This window comes from Nilaparvata lugens, chromosome 3 (genome assembly GCF_014356525.2).
Source record: "Nilaparvata lugens isolate BPH chromosome 3, ASM1435652v1, whole genome shotgun sequence".
NCBI classification, from domain to species: domain Eukaryota; kingdom Metazoa; phylum Arthropoda; class Insecta; order Hemiptera; family Delphacidae; genus Nilaparvata; species Nilaparvata lugens.
This window is the reverse complement of record NC_052506.1, coordinates 75,744,852-75,769,075: the sequence shown is the minus strand read 5'-3', so window position 1 is coordinate 75,769,075 and position 24,224 is coordinate 75,744,852. Positions and strand designations below refer to the sequence as shown.

Below are 24,224 nucleotides of genomic sequence, written 5' to 3'. Positions count from 1 at the left end.
ATTTGAAGCACTTTCGATACTGTTTATTCACTAAGGTTGTTTTTTACTACTAAGCAATCACACAGATCGTTTGGAAGTTTCTGTCTTGAAAACAGAAGAGATCGGTATGAGAGTCGTGTGCTGTAGCTGATTATAGGTTGGTCTTGAATCAACAGAGAAGCCAAAGAAGATGCAACCGACAATCAGGCAATGATGGAAGCAAACAAACAGTTTGTGGATGGAGAAGAAGAAGGGCGAAGAGAAAGTAGAAAAAGAGAGCAGTGTGACGTGTTATCCGTTCAGCCAATCAAAGTTAATTGTTTGGTCACGTGACCAGCATTCACAAAAAGGTATGGTGGTGAGGGAGAGTTCCACTGAGTTACGTCTCAACCTGATCAAACCATCCAACTCTTAGAGATTCGCAGCAGGCTGTGCAATGCCGAATTAAGTTGAGTACACACATACTTCGCTTGAATGCTCAGTACGACTACTATATATTTAGTCTCAATCATTTAATGGTCTGAATTCAAATACTAGGAATGCTTCATGGTCACTAATCAAGACTTTATTATAGTTTAATGATTAGATATTATAAAGCTGTTCATTAATAATTACATCAATTTGAAGGATCATAGAAATTTATCTATTTGAAGAAACGAAATGTATGCTTACAGTTAGGTAAACAATATTATGCTAACTGTTAAGGTGCGTACAGACTTTCGTTCTGCTCCACAACCGAACGTCATTCCAACAGAGCGATTGATGATCGACCGGAGAGCAAGAGTGGCTCGACCGGGGAACGCGGTAAGAGCTAACATCTTCCGTAACGTTCATGATGGGTGCGACTGCAGAGCGGGGGCGGAGCGACTGCGGTGCGATGGAGGAACGAGGGCGGTACGAGGGCGGTACGAGGGCGGAGCGTGCTCGGTGCGGGTTGGAGGCGCGTATATGTGTACGCAGCTTTAGGTGAACTCACTTACAATGAGGTTTCCTCTCAGAGAGCTGTGTACACAATCTAACATGCTAAGAGTGTATTGCTATTGCTATTGTATTGAGATTACACAGATAACGGTAGAAATTAAGTCAATTTTAGAGAAATAAAAAACAATGTTCAAATATGACTTTTAATGTATATGAGATGAAATAGGCCTACCTGAAAATAAAACCCTGAAGTACTCTCTTTCAAGATCTAATGTAATAATTTTATTTAAATCTAAATACGTTGAAGTTTTCTTATGTGATTAATTCAGAAACTATCATATCGGGTTAATGGGCGATTGGCCATTACGAACTCGTAATCAGGGGCCAATTTTAAAGTTGCATATTCAAATTTTGTAGCATTTTCGAAGATTGAAACATTTAGAGTGGACTGGGTGAAGTTCATTCCTCATTCATAGTCCATCTTGAATCTATGTAGTTCGAAAGTGACGTTGAGCTATGTATTATGCTGTTCTTGCATGAAAATCTTATAAATTAGAATTTAGTAACCTACGTCTATCATAAACGATCTTTGTGGTCTCCAGGTTTTGTTGTAAATTATTGTATCAGGTTATACTAATGAAGTGCATCTGGATATTAGGTGATGCAGTACAGGGTTTATTGTAACTGAGCGAGTTATTGTAAAAGGAAAATTTATTGTAAAAGGTGGCGGAGTACTAAGGAAAATAATTAAAAATTAAAATCAAATTAATTTTCAAATTCCCGGGAAATTTAAATGGCGTGGAATTTACTTATTCCTAATGAAGGTTTGTGCTTCAGGAACTTTGATTCTATTAATTCAGTATTATATCCGTATTTGAGTATGAAAATTGACAATAACAAGATAAGCGGTCAACTTCTATTATGAAACACAGCAAGTTTCCCTTTTAATAACAGGAATGGAAGATTTAGGTGAGACGGGTGAAAAGAAAAAGGGCAATTATTAGAGTTCCGTGAACCGTAAACGGAGCCGATTCGACAAAAGGAACATATTAGATTTTTATATCTAAGAGTGGAAAAGGGTGGCACCGGACAAAGTTTTCTAATAGCGAGTTGGGCGTAGCGCGCGCGAGTCCCCTCGTCACACTATCGGCTCAGGAAATTGCATTTGACTGGCCTCTTGAGAACATGATTTCAGCTTGAGCCTTCAGCCACCCTGAACGGCAAAGCACCCTCGCTCGACTCGTCAGTCTTTGTCACCAGTTGGCTACAGATTGTCAAGCATTCAAAAAAGTAATATGAACATTTTCCAACAAATGCATGAGATAAGAAAAGTCAGTGAACACTATATTGGATTACTGATTTTCTCAACACATTTCTAAGCGTTTTGCTGTTTGAGATCTAAACAAAATGATGCAATCACTTTTGACACTTGGAAATTATTGAATAAAGATGCTCATTTGAATTGAGCTCTATTGAACCATATAATAGCTATTTGATGAAATAATCTGGATCTGGAAGAATTTGAATGTAATATTGTTTTGTGGAAGTGAATATTGATTCTCGTTTATGAAAATTTTTAAACTCATGTGATGTATGAGGACAGATGGACTCATGTGGACTGATTAAGGAACAGTATTATCGAAGATCTCAACCTCCTCTATAATTTTAACATGGAGGAGGATGTTGTTTCAATTCATGATGGATCTTCCTATCTAAGGACCTTCTCAAGATGAAATGAGCTCAGTTTTACTGATATTATTGTATTCCAGATTCCTTAACCATCACAACGTATCTATTTGATATTCAAATTTTAATAGACCTTTGAACGTATTTAATTGATCGATTTACAAATGACTTTTGATTTTATAATAATAAGCATCATCATTCATCATCCATATAATGTACAAATACTTATTTATACTACAGCATTGTAATTGTAATGTATTTGCGAAAATAAATTAGTTACAAACTCCATGAATAAAACATAAATTTCATAAATCAGTACATCATACAAAACTGTACTGCAAATTGAATTTCCTTCTGCACTGCCAACAAAAAAGAAACCTTGAGTGTTGGCAGTGATTGTTGACATTATTCTTATTGATTGATTTTGGAGAATGATAAGATTCAAAGTTCCTTCATCAGCGGTGCAACCGGAAAGTTTATATCAGTGTCAAGTTTATATAGTCACTTGTTGTCAATTAAAGTATGCAATTTTCATAATCTATTATACTTGGTTTATGACTTTTACTTGATTCTAAAAGCTTGGAGTACACAATTCACTATGAAACTGATATCCCAAACAAAGTTTATTGATTGATCCTATACGTCATTTATCCTGTGTAAGTGTTCCTCTACTACATGGGACGATGGTACTTGAAAGATAACAATAATTATATTATTGAATCTTCGAATATTCATGAGAGTTGAGGACCATTTCTGATTTTGCTTGGCTCAAGTACCTTCACCGTCTTCCAAAGTACTGTGTACATTTTGTAAGTTTTGGGTGATTGTGAGAGGCTGGAAAATCTAGTCGGCGAGCGATAAGATTAATGATTGGACCAAGTTGTTCGATCCTTGCACAGTTTGTATGGCAGGTAAGGGTGGAGAGCAAATTTGCTCCTTCATGCATACACAGGACGCCTCCCCCCCCTTTCTGAGACTTGAGGCTTGGAGTGAATTAATTTCACGACAAGAACTCTTGAGCAAGAGCTAATATTGGATTCTAAACCTAATTAGAATATCGATATTGGAAAATAATGAACTTTCAAATACAGTTTTGCTTACGTTATTTTCGAGAATTGTTGTTATTCACAAGTTTTTGACAGGAGGGAAATTGATAATTATTCATTATTCGGTTGGATCGGGTTAAAAACCAATAACAAGTGTAAGTAGAAAAATGAGATCATTCTCATTAGTTCAGTAGTTCTCATTGGAGCTGTACAAAAGCATCACAAAGGGAAAATAATATTACTGTAGTAAGATCAACGGAGCATGGCTTTTCCCGTGACATTAACATTTAGTTCAATAATGTATGTAATGTGGGTAGCATTGATAAGACAGAATCTTGAACTATAGTCAACCACACGAAAATAGTCCGATGGAAATTGGAACGGCTGAGTACCTCGCCACTCCCTCCCCCTACACCAATAGACGTTGCCAATTCATAAGGTGTGCGTAATTCGTAAGGTGTAATTGAATTATTATTCAATTAATTGTCATTCAGCTGTAGAAAACGTTGATCAACTCTTATTTGGAACGTTGCACTCATCTATTCCAATTCCCATCGGACTGTTTTCGTACGGTTGACTTTAGTAAAAAACCATAAAGTGTTTTCACCTTATGATTTTCCTTTAACCTTTTGATTTTCATTTCTCATTGGATTACATGAGAGACTTAGTACATCACATAACAATATAAACAATAAATGAATACTGTACTGATTGATCAATTTAATAAGAATCTCTTTCCAAGAAAATGTTTGAGCTCTATTACTGGACTCGAAAGAAATTCAAGATTTGAGCAAGAACTAATTTTCAGTTGTTGATCATTGTTCATTATTTGGGGAGCGAACAGCTTGAAACCGTCTATTTTAGGAGAAAGTTGTTTAGCAGGCTTTTTCGAGCTCCATCAGCTTTTTGAGCTATTTTTACAGTTTATTTGCAGCGAACTGTTAGCAGTACATGTCCAGGGTAGTTTTAAGTAATTAGTTGGCGTGTCCGAGAGCCACGTATCTCAGGGGAATCCCCACCTCATACCTCATCCCTTGCTTAAGCTCTTCATGAGAAATGAGACCAGTAAATTTCCCACTCCTAATACAGGGCTTGCAGTTGTTCCCTGTCATTTATTCGACCAACTCAGCCTTCTTTTAATTCCTAAAATCCACGCTCATTTTTTAAAGCAACTTTAGCGTCGCTTATTCGTACATTTCATTAGTCTAACAAAGCACCTCATCGTGTCATCCAAAATGATCTACTGGTTCGCGATTAAAATTCTGTCTTTTCAAGTCAATTGAAGGATGTCATTTGCAACGCCTTGATCAGAATATTACGATAGGTATTTGTCTAATAGATCTTGATAAAAATTGCTGTACACTTTCTTTGTATGGCGGAAAAGTCGAACATAATTTATTATGGAGATTGAGAATTCGAATTTTTGTTTGTCATAATATTGCTGGATATCATTTTGTATCACACCTCCCACGTTCAATAATGATAGTTTCATCGTCTCTCTCGATAACGATGTGAGATCTTATATTGCTATTAACAGTTGTGATGATTCTGAATGGCAGATATAAATAATTTTCTAATAAAATTATTGAATTAAATTACGGACATTGTTATTATTAATTAGATATGAAATATTAAAATTATGGTTTAATATATAAATTATAAAATTGAACACGGTAAAAAATATCAAAAAATTGGTTGGAACACATAATTTCCTATATTTGATTTTTTCATTTATTCATTGATGGTACAAAAAGCAATCAATTTATTTATAAGTTTAAAAACTCTGTCGATAATCGAATATGACGATAAATCCAGACGATGAGAATTCGACGATAATATTCTTCTTATCCATACAGTATTTGTTTGGGATCGATTGGAGAAACACCTATCCTGTGAAGATTACTTTACTACTTAATAAGTCGTCTCCTTGTGTTCTTTGGGGAGACGTTAAAGATGAGGTGGATATTAGAAAAGGTATTGAAAACAGATATCGTGATGATGCAGCGCGCAAATTATGCAGACGTGGGAAGGTGAATTATTAACAGGAGAAGATTGGAAGTTAACCCTGTTAGAGGGCCTTACTCCTTGGCTCCCTCTTTATCAATTCCACCCTCGACAATTCCAGGTGCCCCCCGCCACCTCCTCCTCCTCCTCGTGCCTCCTCGATCGAGCGCCCTTCCTCGGAATGAAGCCCTCGCATCCATCAGTTCGTCTCCCCTCGGCCGCCTTCAGTTCTGCTCTGCTTTCTACCGTAGACCGAATATATGGAACGTTAAAAACTAACGAATTATTTCCACCTTGCGGCGAGCACGCGATCACAGAAGCCGACCGCAGGCCACACAATTCAAGCAGCAAGACCACTTGCTCGCGTGCGATCGCCATCCTCTACTAGCAGAAAGAAAGCGAAATGATTCATTCGCCTGGCGAAGAGTTGCAAGATGCCATCTCAATGAATGCATCTGATTCACGTTTGCTCTATCATGCACTTCCCCAGTACGAAGTATGTTTTTGCATTGAAATTACAGTCGAGGAGGGTGGTATCGCTCCCATATTCTTCATCCTACAGACATATTCCCTTTATCACGCCTACTTTATTCTGGGAACATGGTGGAAACAATAACTTCAATTTAAAAATTTAAGATTTTATCCAAGAATATGGATTATCTGAGTAAATAATATGGAAAATGGGAAATTATTTGAATGAGCAGATCGAGTATTGATCCTATTCAATAATAATTATTAAAATAGTATCTTATACAGGGACCGACATATTAATCTGACGATTAAGTATTAATTGTTATGTTTGAACCACTGTCATTGAAAAGGCAGGAATGTTGTACATCGACAGGTCTATTCTTGCCATTTCAGTAGCCAGTATGTCGTGGTCAAGTGAACATCAGGCTATTGTGATTGAAGCTTATTTTAAAAATAATGACTCAGTTATTCTGACACAGCGTTTATGTCGCAGACATTTCAATAATTTAAATCGACACGCGCCTGTTCCCAGTAGGAATATGATCATGTTGTGGGTTAAGGATTCCAGGAACACGTTGTCCGCTTTAAAAACGAAACCAACAGGACGAGAACGCCTCAAAAACGCCTGAGTAGCTGTTACACAGTCTCCACGATCGAAGAGTCTGATCGAAGTGTACGACGAAATCTAATCCTAAAATTCCATCTGTATAAGATAATGTTAGTGTAACAACTTAATGAAAATTATTGAAAACATTGCAAAGCCGCTAGCGAGATGATTCTCAAAAATTTCCACAAGGATGCCGTTATTCTTTCAAGTGACGAGGAACATTTTCATTTTTCGGGATTTGTGAATGAACAAAATTAACGTTATTGAGCAGCCAATAATCCACAGAACTAAAAGAAGTCATTCAACGAGAAATTGAAGCAAATCCACAAGTAATGATTGAGCGAGCAATGGCAAATTTTAGAATTAGGTTAAGTGAGTGTGTGAAAAGTAACGGAAATCATTTGGATGACATAATCTACAAATAAAAACTTTCTATAAGTGATCTATGTAATTCACTATAAATTACAAAACTTGATCTTCAATTTGATATATTATTTATGATTAAATTGTATGAAAGACACTTTAGTTATCATCCCTCAAAAATCGTCAGCTTTTTATGCCGGGCCCTGTATTAGCATGAAGATCATTCAAATGAATATTGCTATGATGATAAAAATTATTGGCAATGGATGAGAAAAATGGAGAATTTGTTATGGAGACTCTTTCATCTCCAACTCACAGTATGGTTTTCAAAAGTCCAAAAATACATCTGATACTCTTTTAAATATGTCTAGGGCTATCTCAAGTAGTATTAAATCAAGAAGAAAAGTACTGATAACCTTTTTGAACTTGGCAAAAGCCTTTGATACAGTTGACAGGAGAATTCTAATAAAAAAACTTGAATCATTGGGGATAAAAAATATCTCTCTCCGTTGGTTCAAGAGTTACTTTGGCAATCGACAGCAATCAGTATGCATAAATGGTGAAAAAAGCGATAAAGAGAATGTTGAGTATGGGGTAGTGCAGGGAAGCACTCTTGGGCCCTGCTATTCCTAATCTATATCAACAATCTATCAAAATTAGTAGTTGAAGGTGAGTTGTATCTGTTTGCTGATGTGTCTACTGGGAGCACTTGGGAGGAGGCTTACATGAGTGCTTCAATTGATTTGTCAAAAATAAAGAACTGGTTTGATCACAATAGCCTTACAGTAAATGTGGAAAAAACGAAGTTTATGCCAATAGTTACAAGAAATCAAGCTGATCCAGGCTCACTAACACTAACGATGCATTCTTGTAATAATCCCAGGTCTGCTGGATGTAATATTGTAGTATGATTGAGCGCGTTGATCATTACAAATACCTGGGCGTTGTCTTGGATTCCAAGATGAGTTGGGTACAACATGTCCAGTGTGCTGAGAATAGGCTCAGAAAGCTGCTTCACGCATTTTCAGAGCTTAGTAATGTTCTGAGTGTGGATCAGTGCAAAGTAGTTTACTTTGCCTATGTCCAATCTATAATACTTTATTGAATTCTAGCTTGGGGAGGGGCTTCCTCCTCGGTCATTGAGCCTCTTGCAGTCACCCAAAGGACATGCATGATACATTCATGTCATCGTACATAATTGCGTCATTGCAGGGGAAGGCTTCGAGCAAAATTTTTCAAGTTGAAGATTTTGTATCATCGCTTTTTTGTAGTTTATTTTTTCTCCGCTACTCCATTCGAGGTTAAATTATTTTTGTATCATTATAATTTGTAATCTCCCAGTGTTTTATTTATCATTATAGGCTGTTTATTTTATGTTAGGAGCCTCTATCATGCACGCATGACAAAACATGCATAATGAACATGTGTGTGTGTGTGTGTGTGTGTGCATGATAAACATGCATGTACATGGATCATGGAATTCCAAGCTTTTTTCCAAAAATATTATGCATTTATTTTCTTCATTCTCTTAATTTTATTCACCTTCTTCCCCACTTCCATCACTCTCTTCTTCCTTCTTCTTTCTTACTCTCACACGAATCTTCGGTCTAATTCAATCGGATCTGGAATTACAAATCGGATAAGCTCTCCGAACGTCATTTTATTGGTAATGACAGACAATTTTCAATAATTATCCTTTGCAATCCGAGCTTGAAAACCACGAAGACTGTAAAAGAATTCTGATTCTCGACGGAAAATTGCGGTAATTCCCTATTGTGATATCCTGTATCACTGTTAATAAGAAGACTTAAGTCTAGTGATTATGTCATTCATGATTGTAAGAGGGTAGAAGTTGACTTAATTGAGACTACTAATAGGATCATCATGAGACATACCTACATCATCCATCACGTCGAAATATTAATCAACTTATCATCCCACAGGGGGATAGTCAGTACTCTGTTCTTTGATGAATAATTAAAGAGAATGACATTCTTAATTCATGGATGGATCAGGAAAAATGAAGCTTCAACCATCAGAATCAGAATCAGGCTCTCAGGATTGAAGTAATACAGCGACCAGTATCGCTAGTCCCTCTCGAATGAGAATTATTATCTTCCACTCTCAGATTAACTTTTCCTCTCTCAAAATATGGAACAATTTCTGATTCCCATCAGAATTGAAAAAGAAATCAGAATCTCTATCAGAACTAAGCTCTTTCATGAATCAATCGAATACCATTTCTTCACATTTTTGATACCACCTTTAAATGCGAAAATTATTCTATATTACTTTGACAATGATATTCTTAAATTGAAAATCAATATAATAACTGACTAAATGGAGGCAAGTCAAAATGCTGAGCAAGAAGAGAAATCGTGCAGTACATCCCTATTGCACAATATGGGTGGCTCATACTTTTTTGATAAACAAAATCTCCCTTTAAGGTAACTACAAGGAGATAAAGACATTAATTGGAGAATTGTGTGGATTGGTTTCTCAACTCACTTATTTTGTCATAAATAAATATATAAATAAATCTTTCAATATCACACGAGTCTCGAATATCTCCCATCAAATCAATTATTGTCTTGAAATGTATAGCTTACTGCGGAAGCTTGATTGGCCTACTGATGCAGTAATATTGTGAAAGACGCAAGGTGCAAACATTCTTTCAATGACTTTTAGTATTGTATACAATCCAAGCAAATAATGACACAGTGGTAGTTTAAACCTTATGAAATGAAATGTTTAAGGTGAATTGAGAATGAGGTGGTGTTTCTGGTAAAATGTTTGCTCGAGTGATTAAAGTGGAGCAGTTTCGCTGTTCCGCGTGTCGCCTACAAAGTTAATTAAGTAATGGCTCTCATTTGTGTGTGCATAGGGGTCTCGCGCGACAAAACTGACACAGCACAGGCGTGAAGCTTCCCTCTACTTCTGCTCCCTGTTTTTCAATGTTTGTCTTGTGAAATAAATCCGGCGTTAACTTCATTCCGCAGTAACAATCCTACCACAAGATTCAATAAAATTGCTCTCTGCTTGTGTTCACAAGAGTTAAAGTTATACAATTTGCTTGAGACTTTCTAGCTCTAAATCCAAGAAAATGTAGAATGATTCATCTCCATGAATAACAAACGCAAATTTCCGTGAATCGTATTAAATTCTTCCCAATTTTTTTTATGAACACACTTCATCATTTTTTCTTACTAGGTACGTTTCGGCTACCTTGAATGCAATGAGAGTAATACCGTACATCAGTAATTCAAACTTCTTCAATTTGTAATTCTGGTATCACATCTGTCGATGTCTCACTTTTCTATGATTGAGATCATGAAAAACTAACTTACCCATTTGGGAATTAATGTAAATTTTTTTCACGATCCATCAGTTTAAAATCAAATATGTTCCATTATATTTCATATTCTTGCAATTAATTGCAGTTTTGATAGAAGTTTTACTCTAAAAAGTTTGAAAGTATTCTTTCTAAATTCTTATTCCATTTAATCTTTATTCAGACTCTATTCCAATTTCCATCATCGCTGTTTGCTTTGTGAATTCAATGGAATTCTTTGTTCCCAAAAACTTCAATCTATGTTTCAGTTTTTACTAAAGTGAACGATTATAACTTGATTCTTTGTTCCAAGTAATTACCTGAGTCCACAAAATTAACTGAGAAGACGGAAACCAATGTTATATGTGGCAAAGCTGCTTTTTGATGTTCCAGTGCAGGAGGATACTCTGTATAACTGTTGCTCAAGTAATAAGTGGATTTAAATATTAAAGGTGGATCCGCAGTATCATGGCTGAGCTATTCGGGGCATATCTTCTATGATAACGCGTTCATTGTTAAGATCTGGGGGCGAATAGAGTTTAGTTAGCAAAGCGGTGGAACATGTCTTGTTCCGAGCAAGCCTAAGCCAGAAAACGTATAACAAGACAACAAGACTGGCTTTGCCAAGAACATCGCCACCCCCTTGTAATCATCATCTAACGCAACATAGCCTAACCCAAGGCGTGTATTCCAACAAAAACACTCACTGCTGGCTTGGCCGGATTAGCTTGTTTCAAAGTTTCAATGCTGTTAGCGACAATTTTTGCTACGGGGAAGGGATAAGTTTCTTCTTGATCACAGTAATTCATGTCTGTAATTTTAGGAACTTGAATATTCTACAAGGTAATCTTGTAGATATGTGCTTATGAAGGAGATGTCCTTTCCAAAAAATTCCACTTTAGATAGTTTCCGAATAGAAGATACTGTGTATTGACTGGAATCAAGAGGAAATAACTTATTCATATCCAATGGTAGTTATTGACAGAGAAAGTGATTGTAGCATTTACTGTCCAAAACTTAGATTTACAAAGTTCATTCTTATAAAAATGATGGATCATTTTTCCAAATCCTTGATTCAACCATTGCTATACCTGGATAAGAACGGCGTTCACGAAATTCGTGCTTTTCATTCAAATACTTCAACCTCAACTCTTATTTTGAGAAATGCATATGCACGATTGAACGATCGTAAATAAATGCAGCTACAATACCACTTACATCGGTATAAAATTAAATGATGAATCTGAGAAGATAGAAGATTTTCACTAGCTTAGTTCTTGGTTTCACTTTTGTGGAAAAAACTCTCCTATTCTCTAAGATATTCAATTTTCACTTTTTCAATTTTTTAAGGTCATTCAATTTTCCACTTGTGATTGATTTCCATTACTGATGTACTTTCAAATGTGAATCACTAATTGTAGCAGTGGGTTATCAAGGCTATTAGTGGACGTCCACCTTGATATTCATTTAACAATAATATTGCTTGCTCAGTACCATGTATTAGTCTTCTGCTCTGTACTTGAGTTTTTGTTCACTAGAGGTTGACAATGACGTAACTACCGGAGCTGGTATCTTGTTATTCTATTACTTATAATTGTGGTTGTGCTAAGTTTCAAGTCTCCAATATTATCAAAACCCTTTTTGATTCACGAGAATCTTGCAGTCTTATACTTGCCCTGAGGGAAAGCAAGATATAATCATAAATTGGAGATCATTTTCCAGCCTATTGTATACTGTGGAGCTCTTCTTGGGGGAGTTACTATCGCCTCCAAGGTTAGGTCGACACACGTATAATGAATCTTGCACTAAGTCACCAGTATTGAGGTTAGAAATTTTGAAAATGCGTGCGTGGACGCTAAGTGAACACCAGACTGATTGAGTCACTACAAGATTCGATACAATCGTCTGAATCGCGGGAGGCATAAACACTCGCTCACCCTTGATTCTTCTTATGACTGATTGTATAGTGATAAAATTTTCAGAGGTAGTGTAGCGGTTGCTAAACACTGAATACGGATATCTTAAAACTATTACCTGTGATGGAACAGCATACAAATTCATACAGGTCGAGCAGAAATCCCGATGTAGATAATTTACGGGACTGCGTCTCTAATAAGTTCCGAAGGATTAAGGATAAGGACCAGAGATCGTTCGGAATATATTTCGAGAACAGAGTCTTGTCGGGCTTTATGCTCTATTGTAGGAAATTCTCCACTGGGCAAGGGGAAGGAGAGAGAGAGAACGATATATCTCTCTCTTTTCATCCCCCTCATCACCACTGGGCAGGGGGAAGGGGAAATCTATTTTTAGAACACCCCCCACCCTGCGGGCGGGGGGAAGGGGAGGTGGGATGGACGAGGGGTGAGAGGGGGGAGGGGATTTCGAGCAAAAAAGTCCGTCTGAGATCTCATATTGTATCTACTATTATGATCTCCAGCTGCATCTGCTATAAACAGTCGACGAATTCGCTCCCAAGTCGAAGTTGGTAACAGATAAAAGCTGATATACGAGCAGGTAAGGACAGAGAATAGGTAATCTCGATCTGACCCCACACACTACATCCACTTAGATCTGTTCCAATATCCAGGTCGAATCAATTATTTCAATGATCGTACTCGATCGGTTCTTGATAATATAGAACGTGTAAGACACAATGATTGACAGGCTTAAGAAATAATCGAACTCAGAACGTCCATTAACACCAAAGGACATTGGGCTCTCCGTAGCTATCGCATCGCAGGCTGACAAAGGTGCAATTTGCATATTGGCTTGGAGGGAATGGGCTGCGTACCCCTTCCTATGATCTTTCAATCCACCTTCTGCTTTCCAATTTGGCATCCACCAGGTTTCCACATGATTAAACTACGAAATGACCGCAAAAGCCTTCATCCACTTCCGAAGAGATGTGCTGAGCGACTAGGAATTGTAGGATCCATCCTTACGGTGTATCTATATCTGTATAAAGTGTGTATGAGTTTCCAGAGGTGTGTAATGAAGACTAGCTACGTACTAACAATTCAAACACTCGTATTTGCTCTGCAGTCTGCAATCAACTTCCATTGCTTTGAGTCGTTGTTGATGACAAAAATAGTGTTAAAATCTATAATATGTAGGCTACAGAGGCATCGAGACATGAAATGCAAGTCAAAAATTCAAATAATACTTAATTATGACCATGAGAAAATATTTTTTTCTTGAATTACGGGACTGATTGGCTTCTGACTCTGATTGGAAATTTGGGCAGTTGCATCACTTGTGTAGTTGCTACTAATCTCCGTCCCACATCGTTGTCTATGATGATATAAATATATGCATTTATGGGTGGGCTATGGTTGAATTAAGAGAAGAATATAGTCAGTCCTCGAAGTTTTATTGCAAAGCTCTGGATAAATATGCATTCACAGCAGCAATATGAGAAATATAAAATTATGTTCCTTTTGCTTTGTGGTCGATCTCTTTTCTTTGTTCAAATTGCTGTTCTGTAATCAATTATATTTCCTCATTAAAACTAATTTACTGCGACTTTGGGTTTCTGAAACTCTTATGTAAATCAAATTGGATTTAAACAGGGTTGGAAATAAATTTTATAATCAAAATTCATGTTTCTAACCTTGGAAATGCGTAGCATGACCATAATGGATCACAGTAAAAGAAACTTGTAAAAAGACTGTGTGATCGATTCCTGGACGATTCCCTTGACAAACGTTGTAAATTGAGAAAAAAACACACTATAAAATAGAATATGTGGGACCTGTTCCATTTATAAACTTGCGAATTACAGTACTCATTGGACACTACTATTTTAAAATACCGTACTCTATTCAAAAGACAATATTATTAGTATTACATTGTTAGTTTGGGAATAGTGATGATTTTTTCATTAAAATGATTGACACTCAAATTAATAATAATAATCGAGGATTCAAGAACCCGTCAAATTTATGGAAAAAAGAACGATTTTATCCCAATTTAAAATGAACACAGTCGATTGTTGAATGTTGAGCCGAACTATTGATATAAGAAATGGCCAGAGTGGGTGGAGCACTGCAAGATTGCATGTCAGTGAATCTATTCAAATAGATTCGTCAGATAAAATCTCAGCACTTGCGAGTAGAAAGGAGATATTCCGCAGTCGTTGTTGCTTGCTGAGAGGGAGAAACTGCGAGGGTTGAGAGCAATTATATGGAATAATGAACTAGAATTAGTTCCCCGTATGTTAATCACCGAGAACATCACGCTAGCCTACCTTCCTTCCCTCTCAAGTGTTGGCGCTCTTATCGCGGGGTGAATCCTTGCCGGCTGATCTATAGCCTTTTATATCCTGGAATCCCCTAAGAACTGCAGCCTATTTTCCAGAGCAACCACTGTTTTCAAGCGATTCAGTATTGCTCCACATTAGAAACAGTAGACCGAAACGTTTCACCGTTCTATGATACATTGTATCATTTTGAATAAGTAGTTTTTAAAAGCTGTCAGTGATTGTCCAGTCTACGTATTACTGAATTAATCGTATTACAAACTAAATACTTCGAAATTGATATTAATGTCAATAGCACATTATAATAGAGTGAAGGTGATTGAAATTTGATTGATAGCGTTTTATTAGCGAGTGAGACTATTAAAAGAGAGAAGATTAATATCCATGAATACAGAAAGCAGAACTGAGAACATCTTATCAAAAGCTGAAACCATTTTCTGGTCAATAGAGCTGAGGTGATAAAAATTAAAATTCCGACGACGCACTGAGAAAGTTCATTCAAATATTACCTGAATAACCATGAAAAATCATTCTATTCAAATTAAGAAGCTTAGCTGGATTATATACTATCTAAACGATAACACAACGTTAGTGGAACTGATAGTCTTATTGAAAGGAATGAAATTGATTCGATTGGTCAAGTTGGTAGTGAATCGGTTCTCTTCTATTTCAGCTTCCGAAAATTCATCATACTTTACAACAATTTCAATCAAGAGAACGAGTTCAGAATCTCTTTCAATTTACTATTATTTTCAAGCAACATTGGTTGCTTCTCTATATTTTTTGAAACTAGATTATTAAAATAATTATACTGAAATATCACATTCCATATACATTTACCGTAGTGAGAGAACAAAATTTTATTCAGTAGACCATATCCTATAGCCTATGTCCATACATTTTTCAGAAAAAATCCATGATTCTAGAATATTGTTGTTTTTCGTTGATCCGATTTCAAAAAAAAAAAAAAAAAAACGAAAACTAGGACTGAGCGGCAGTTGGAAGTAGTGAAAAGATTTCAATAAGATTTTGTAGCGGGATATAATGTTTTTGTTGATGTAGAATCAACTGTGACCCAAACCTATATTTTTAGTTCTAATGAAATCGGGCCATAAAATGATAAATTTAAAATTAAGATTATTCTATCCATTCAGGATTCAAGAAGACATATCCAACTTCAAAATCACAAAGTAGTTTGTTGTATACCTTCAAAATCATCTAGATTTCAGATGCTCAGTTGCTTACACATTTCATGTGTAACTTTTCAACTTCTTTGGTTTTCATCATTTTTCCGACAGCTAAAATTATTTTTGAAAAGGAGCGCAATCCTTTTCAGATCGAAAATGTATTGAAAGTTTAAAGCCACAACTCTGCTCGGTATTTTGCTAGTGCGAAAAATTATTGTTCCTCGACATATCAGTGGGAAAAAGAAAAATTGGTGTCAGAGAAACCTAAACAATTCACATGATATCAGCCCTTCGTTGTCCGCTTGTTACGTGTGGGTCAAAACGTTTTGTTTTTGTTGAACGATGACAGATTGTCGATAATGTTTCGCTTCCAATCGCTATCACGGTTATTTCTAAATCTCTACTTTCTTCTGACATTTCCCCCGCACGTGAGAAATGTTACTTCAACGGGCACATCACGTTGGGGAAAATGTCAGACCGCTCATGTTCATGTCATACGTTGACATACGTTGCATTTCTAGATCGCTACCAGACCTCATCTTCAATATATTATTCATTAAAACTAGAAAATTTTCTCCCCAATTGAGTGTGTGAGAAAAATAATAAATTATATTGAGCGTCAGCGTGATTATACTGCCAATGACACAATACAAAACTCAAAGACAGCAGTTTTTAATGAAAATGCATAATTGTTCACGAAAAATCAAAGTACTGATTATTCCTCAATTACATTTTTCTTTGATAGAAATCAAGTTTTTCTACAGGTTTTATTGAGAAAATTCGACCAATCCATGTTGCCAAGAAAATCTCAGTTTGATGTGATTCGAATTTGAAAAGTTCAAGTTTCATAGAACAAACTCGACTAATCCGTATAAAGGTCCATCTTGTTGGAAGAGAGTTGAGATTGGAAAAGTTTCTTGCAATTTCCAGTTTCATAAAAAAGCATTATAAAGATTGGAATTGCTAGAGGTAGAAATGTTTCATAATGTTTAGCACCCATTCAGACTTCAATAATGAAATGAGCTGCTATCTTTTCGAACTTCTACTTGAACACGAGTCAGTGTGAATTCCTGGGAGACATCTCCCGTGTCATGCAATTACACTAGACATGCAAATGAGGTATCAAATGAGTTTTCTATTAACGTATCACAAAGAGCTCTCCCATATCGATATGTTTGTGTATCGTTTTCCAATCAGCATTATTTTAACAATCGATTGGTGTTTATGAAAATTGAGAGCTAATTCGAACTCGAATCAATCTAAAGATAAATTGGTAGCTAATACGACACGACTATATAGTATATATTTGGAATTGGTGATGTGTATTGACCTTGAGTGTACTCTTTTCTACTGCTGAGTTATCTTAGTGTATAGGCTTACTAAGTTGAAATCACAAGCCTGTCACAAGTAGGCCCGTTGATTGAATTGGTGGATAGTGGAAAATATTACAAATATAATCGGCTGTCTTTTCTAGCATTCTTACATATCACTTAGTTGTCAAGGGCAAGGGTTCGCAGTATATGAAAGAGAGATTCACCCCTCTTGCGCACATCCACTTCAGAATCACACGGCAGCACCAGTATTTCCTCAAAAGCTTTAATATGATAAAGATACCATTCCACCGCACAGTTATGTACAACTCCTCTTTTATTGTAGTAGCGTCACGACTGTGGAACTATCATCTGAGTTAATTTCTCACCAAGCTTCTATTTATTTAAATCGAGGCTTCTGTCATCATTAATAAATGATACATTACCATAAGGTCATTATGATTGGCAGGGTTTGGTGCATACATGCTCTCATTCCATTGCTCTTTCATGCACAATTCAATAATTAATTCTCTTCTTTTTTATTAAAAGTCTGATCACAATGTTTTATAATAGAACCACCTTCAAAGTTTATTTACTACCTATTTCATCTACCCTCTATTGTATTGTATTATGAAATTTAATTTTTCATCGTATACTTTCATGATAAGTTTTATTCCACATGGATGTGATCTAGTTTGATGTTGATGGTTTAATATATACTATATTATTTCCTTTGATTTTAGTAATTGATTAATACTGATGCGGAACTGTTGAATGATTATTTATCTATCAAGTTTTATTTATTTTTTTATTGTCAATTTTTTGTGAATGTTACCATAGGCAACAACCTTGAAACAATTATTGTCGATGAATATCTTATCTTATCTTATTCCCCAGTCACAATGTGGAGGAGTGTGATTGAATGTCAAAGTGTGATTGATAGTACAGTGAATTATTAGGTGAATTTAGGGAATTATAATAGGTGAATTAGTACAGTGAATTATTTATAGGTAAGCAGAGGTTCCTTGATAATTCATTTTTCTCAAGAGATAAGTCATGTATATTCATGGAATAAGCTCTTCAACTCTAATTAAAATATATCAGTTCTAAATTGACAATAGATGAATAATTAGACAATAGATCATATTGTTTATATGATCTTCTTATCGCGGATTATGTTAGGCCCGAATAAGGTTTCATATGTGCGAGGGTAGTGACAGTGCGCGTGACTTTATATGTTAAAAATTGACATTGATTCAAATCTATGATGTCGGAGAAACGCTTCCAATTGTATCAATAATTACGTTCTACAGGAAAATACTGTTTCACGTTGAAACTGACATAAACATGCATGCTACATTAACATTGCAAGTCAAAACTATCATTCTTGATTCTGAAGAATATTCTCATTCTGATGTGGAAGTTTTGGAGTTATTTGGTGTATTTTGTAACCTGAATTTTAGAATACAAATATTTGGGAGAGGAATAACACAAGGTTACCTTATTTTTTCCCTCCCTATCATTTTGATGACGTACTTATTGTATGAATCAATAAAGAATAGATTATTTGTGTTTTATCCTATGAATTATATGGGATATTATCTATCCTAGGATATAGGATTATCTGATAAATGATACATTTGTGTTTTATCCTATATTGATATCATGCGAGAGTCCTGCGGCGACATACGCGAGTGAGGAGGCGGGTGGATGTGTGATTGACACAAGGAATATGAGCAAACAGTAGTTGATCGAAGGTCAAACTCACCTGTTGCTTTGTGATGTATATGGGCTTATTCAATATAATCCAGGTGACAGTCTCGTGACAGGCTGGCATGGTGGTGGATCCGTCGTATGTCATGTAGTACTCGGTGTCGGGCAGAAGGCCCATCACAGACAGCCTCTTCACCTCCACCTCCTCCCCTGCAACATCATGTCACATTAAACACTCACACACTGACAACCACTAGAACTCTGCAAAAATAAATTCTCATAATCTACAACTAATTTAGATGACACACTCTCCTGTCACAGAACCGAAATACTATTATAGCAGGAATTAGCAAAGAGCTTTACTCAACCGTTGTGGATTTATTTCCACGCCTACTTGGTTTTCCACAGTGGCAGCGAAATTTTCACATGTTTTAGACTAATAGAATAAATCAGATCGACGAAATTCTGAACAAAAGTCTGAATAATATCCCCAGTGCTATTGGTAGAACACAAGCATAATAAGGTTTTGATAATTATTGACATAATAATAAACACAACGTGTTTAATAATGTGGAATGAAATGGAAGAGAATTGAATAAGCTCAATTTCCCCTATAATGCCCCTACAGTTTCATTATCATCATTTTACGACTTACAAACATTATTTCATGAATGAAGATTCATGAACTGATTGGACTTATCATGGATTCAGGAACACATGATGATGCTAGTAGAGGTAGAAGCTGTGTTGAACTCAATATCAATATCCTATTCCAAGATCAATAGATGAATAAGTTTAGAAATAACATAATTTAAGTTAACTTGAATAGTAAGTCAAAATAAAAGCAGGTCAATGCTTTTTGTGCTTTACACTCACCTCCGTATTTGATTTTATCGAGCTGATCAGTCAAAATCCTCAGTTCAGGATTTGACAGATCTCCCAGCTGAAAAACAGAACTTTCATTACTACACAACATCCTATTTCTGGGCTATTGTATTATAGTTCAATCGGCACATAAACTGCGATTGGCGAAGTAATATCATCAGACAGTAGTTGGATGCAAGTATCCAATTATAAACATTCAATCTATCATCATTTTCAACTGAAATCTTTTTGTAATAATTATAACAGTTACAACAACGATACAATTAGAATCAATACAAATGTCGTATTTTTGTGGGAGAGTTTGTAGTTGTATGAAGTTCTGAATTCCAAAAACACATTCATGTTGCTATCATTATGGTATTGTCTTCAGTTTTATATAGAAGCCATCATATGCGGAGCCAATTGAAATCTTGTAATAATTATAACATTTATAACAACTATACAATGTGAACCAATAGAACTGTCGTATTGTTGTAGGAGATTCTGGAGTTGAATAAAGTTCTGAGTTCTAAAAAACATTCATGTTGCTATTATTATGGTATTGTCTTCAGTTTTATATAGAAGCCATCATATGCGGAGCCAGATGGTAAGAAATTTATTTGTTGTGAAGAGGTTATTACGAGGAATCCATTTTGAGTTTGAGAAGTTAGCAGTAGCTGCCTCCTCCCACCTTCTACCCTCCCACAGTGTCATCCTGGGGCCACCAAATGGTGCTCTCAAATGGTGAGTCTGCACTTTGCAACGATCTTGTAATAGCAATAGTTTTCAGCAACATCCTTCATCTCTCAACTCTCATCTGAACTGTTCAGTGGCTGTTGATGTACTTTTCCAAACACCTATTCAAACTAGGCCAAACACGCGTTGTGCTAGAAAACTGTATCACAAATTCAGGTGATTGATCACAAGTTTTGTCAGGGGTAGAGTAAAAACATATATATGAAACTCATCATACTCTGATAATTTTCAACAGTAAATTGGAACAATAAATTGAATTACAAAAATGATATCTATAACAAGGACAGTTTGACGTTTCATGAAATTTAATTTCCATATTATTTAGCATTTTTGTAGAAGTAAATTATTGTTTTTGAGATCACTTTACATGACATTCAAAATATTCGACTGGAATAAATTTTCCAACTTACTGCAACTTCTTTAGTCATTCCATGCACATGCACTTGTGATTATATGTTGATGATCTGAGAAAACCATGAAATCAATAATGATGAGAGATGAATGGACCTCAAGAAGCAGGTGAGATTTGGAAGAGGTGAATGTGATATTGGTGCTTTAATCGGATTGATTATGGCGTATGATGAGGAAACTCGTAAACGGCAGTACCAAAATCTTGTCACTATGATACTTGTATTTTCTGAGTAAGATATCATACTAAGGTATGATACTCTCTTCGAGTCAGGTATCATACTAACTCAATATCATACTAACGTGCTTTGCTAACATACTAGTAGTTCTGTGAACAGTAGACCTCACGCAGTTTTCTCATCCACAAGTATCTGATGTCACCTGTTCTACTTGATCCAGTTGAATCACAATTCACAGTAGTTGAATCATAATTTACTGCTCTGCTAACATACTAGTAGTTCTGTGAACAGTAGACCTCACGCAGTTTTCTCATCCACAAGTATCTGATGTCACCTGTTCTAGTTGATTCAGTTGAATCACAATTCACAATAGTTGAATCATAATTTACTCTTAAAAACTGTTATTTGTTTTCTCCAAGATCAAAAACTCACTTATGTTAATTAACCGAGCGAAGTGAGGTCTAAGATTCAAGTCGACGGTTTGGCATTTCTCTTAATGTTTGAATGTTTGAATGTTCAAATGTTCATATGTTGCGCATTTACGGCGAAATGCGGTAATAGACTTTCATGAAATTTTACAGGTATGTTCCTTTTTAAATTGCGCGTCGACGTATATACAAGGTTTTTGGAAATTTTGCATTACAAGGATAATATAAAAGGAAAAAGGATCCTCCTTCATACGCCAATATTAGAGTAAAAATCAGACTAGAGAATATTATTCATCATAGATCAGCTGTCGAGTTGATTATAAATCGCATGCCATGACGCATGCAATTCAATATCTCAATGTAACTTGGTAAAAAATCAGCAGCTGTGTAGACTATAAATTGCATGCCTCATTGAATGCAATTTTTATGCACCATTAAATAGGATGCAAAGATCTTAATAACAGCTTGTCTGGGTGCATATAGTGATGTCTTCTGGTTTTCTCACGCTAAATTCCGGAAAGCGTTATAATTATTGTGATAATTAAATTTTGTGTAAGCATGATCCGATCAAATAAATAGTTGGTGTATCAGTGTGCATGTGGTTTGGAACGTCGTTCAGTTATAAATGTTATTTATTATATTGATAAAATTTTTGTTCATTATTTGCTATTATTTAATCTTCAATTTTTATAAGTTTTGGAATTTTGAATTCTCAATTTGTTCTATTTTCACTTTTTTCATAAGTATTTGAAATCTTTGTACTTTTCATTTTTGAATCAGGTGGTATTTTTGTTGTTTGTATTATTTCTTATTTCATAAGTTCGTATTATTTTTCTTTTTTCATTTGTATCGGTGGTACAATTTTTATTGTTAAGGAGACATAGTTGGGGAAACCCGTTGTCTCCATTGTAAATAAATACAAAATTAAATAAATGAACTATTGATTGCGTGGAATAGCGCAAGCAATTAATAACTAAAATAACATAGTATTGTCTCTCGAACTTTCTCTGCTTTGAACTTGGGCTGTCCTGTTGCCAGTATGTCTTGAAGAAGATTAGCTATGATGTTAGCATTTTTGATATACCAACCCCAACAGCCATTAGCCGTTTTCACACCGATATCTCGCCGACACGACATACAGACAGGATTTACTCTGATGGACAGTATAAGAGGAGGCTGCGGTTTATAACTGCGCGAGGTCTACTGTTCACAGAACTACTAGTAAATTCAGTTCACGTTTGCATTTGTATCCCTTATATAATGATTCATCCATTCTCGTGATAATCTTTCCATCTGATAAAAATATTTCTCACTATTTTAAAATTATTTTTTTTCAATCAAGAATAGGTATTATAATTTCTTCTGCGTTATTCAGTTAATTTAATTATTTTTTATTTTCAATCGCGTATTAAATTTGTTTTTCAAATGTGAGAATATTGATACTGATGGGCATAGAAAAAAATCTGGTGTGGCGCACTCACACAACTTTCCTTGCCGTTATGAAAATTGATCACCTGACGTTAGTGTTCCCGCGCATCTCAAGTCTACTATTCAAAGATTTGAGCCAGCTAGTGACAGGGCAATAACGCTGGAGACACACAATCATGAGGTCTGCTATCTCTTCATAGTGAATGATTTAATAGAATCAACAATAATTTGCAATTGAATAATCACATTTTCTCGAATTTAAAGCTTATTTTCAATTTTAGGTGAAAATGTTACTGAACATTAATTGTAGAGATTTTTATGCTCAATCTACTCCACTTGATTTTTTTTGTTTCAATTGAATCTGAAGCCTGATAATTGGGAATCTATCTGCATTGATGGGGCGGAGCTCCTGAAATTTTCACAGATATGGGACTTGTGGCAGTTGATAGAGCTTATCGATGACTATTTTAGGTATGAATTTGATCAAAATCGTTGGAGCCGTTTCCGAGAAAATCACGAAAAACCCTGTTTTTGACAACATTTTCGCCATTTTAGCCGCCATCTTGAATTGCATTTGATCGAAATTGTTCGTGTCAGATCCTCATAGTGAAAGGACCTTAAGTTCCAAATTTCAAGTCATTCCGTTTATTGGGAGATGAGATATCGTGTACACAGACGCACATACACTCATACACACACACACACATACAGACCAATACCCAAAAACCAGTTTTTTGGACTCAGGGGACCTTGAAACGTATAGAAATTTAGAAATTGGGGTACCTTAATTTTTTTCGGAAAGCCCTATTGCCCTATTACCATAGGTAAGGAAAGTAATATTGAAACTCTGCCTTATAGAAGTAGATACGGCCAGACAATTGTGTAATGCATGCAATGAATTGTCAGCTTATTGATTATGAATAATTCTATAGTCTGATTAATCCTATCTTCAGAGTAAATGATATATATATAGTGATATCAGAGTATGGAGGAATTCCTTTTCTTTTCATATTATCCTTGAAATGCAAAATTTCAAAAAATCTTGTGTATACATCGACGCGCAGTTAAAGAAAGTGTATTCCTGCCAAATCTCATCGAATTCTATCAATTCGTTTGGCCGTAATCGCGTCACATACAGACAGACAAAAGCAAATCGAGTTGAAACATAGACCTCACTACGTTCGGTCAATTATTAAGACATATTATTGCATATAAATCGAAGATGGTACATATATCAATATTATATATGAAGTGGTAATATTAAAATACGACTATTATATCAATA

The 24,224-nt window shown here is 35.6% G+C and overlaps 1 protein-coding gene across 1 annotated transcript in view; it reads right to left on the bottom strand.

The window, feature by feature from the left end:
• LOC111051918 (carbonic anhydrase-related protein 10) overlaps positions 1-24,224 on the bottom strand; it is a 117,050-nt gene that overhangs the window by 5,113 nt on the left and 87,713 nt on the right. Inside the window, exons 6-7 of the mRNA XM_039424594.1 lie at positions 19,753-19,819; positions 18,932-19,086 (exon numbers count right to left, since the gene is read on the bottom strand). Of these exons, the coding sequence (XP_039280528.1) occupies positions 18,932-19,086; positions 19,753-19,819 (222 nt within the window). The remainder of the gene's footprint in view (positions 1-18,931; positions 19,087-19,752; positions 19,820-24,224) is intronic.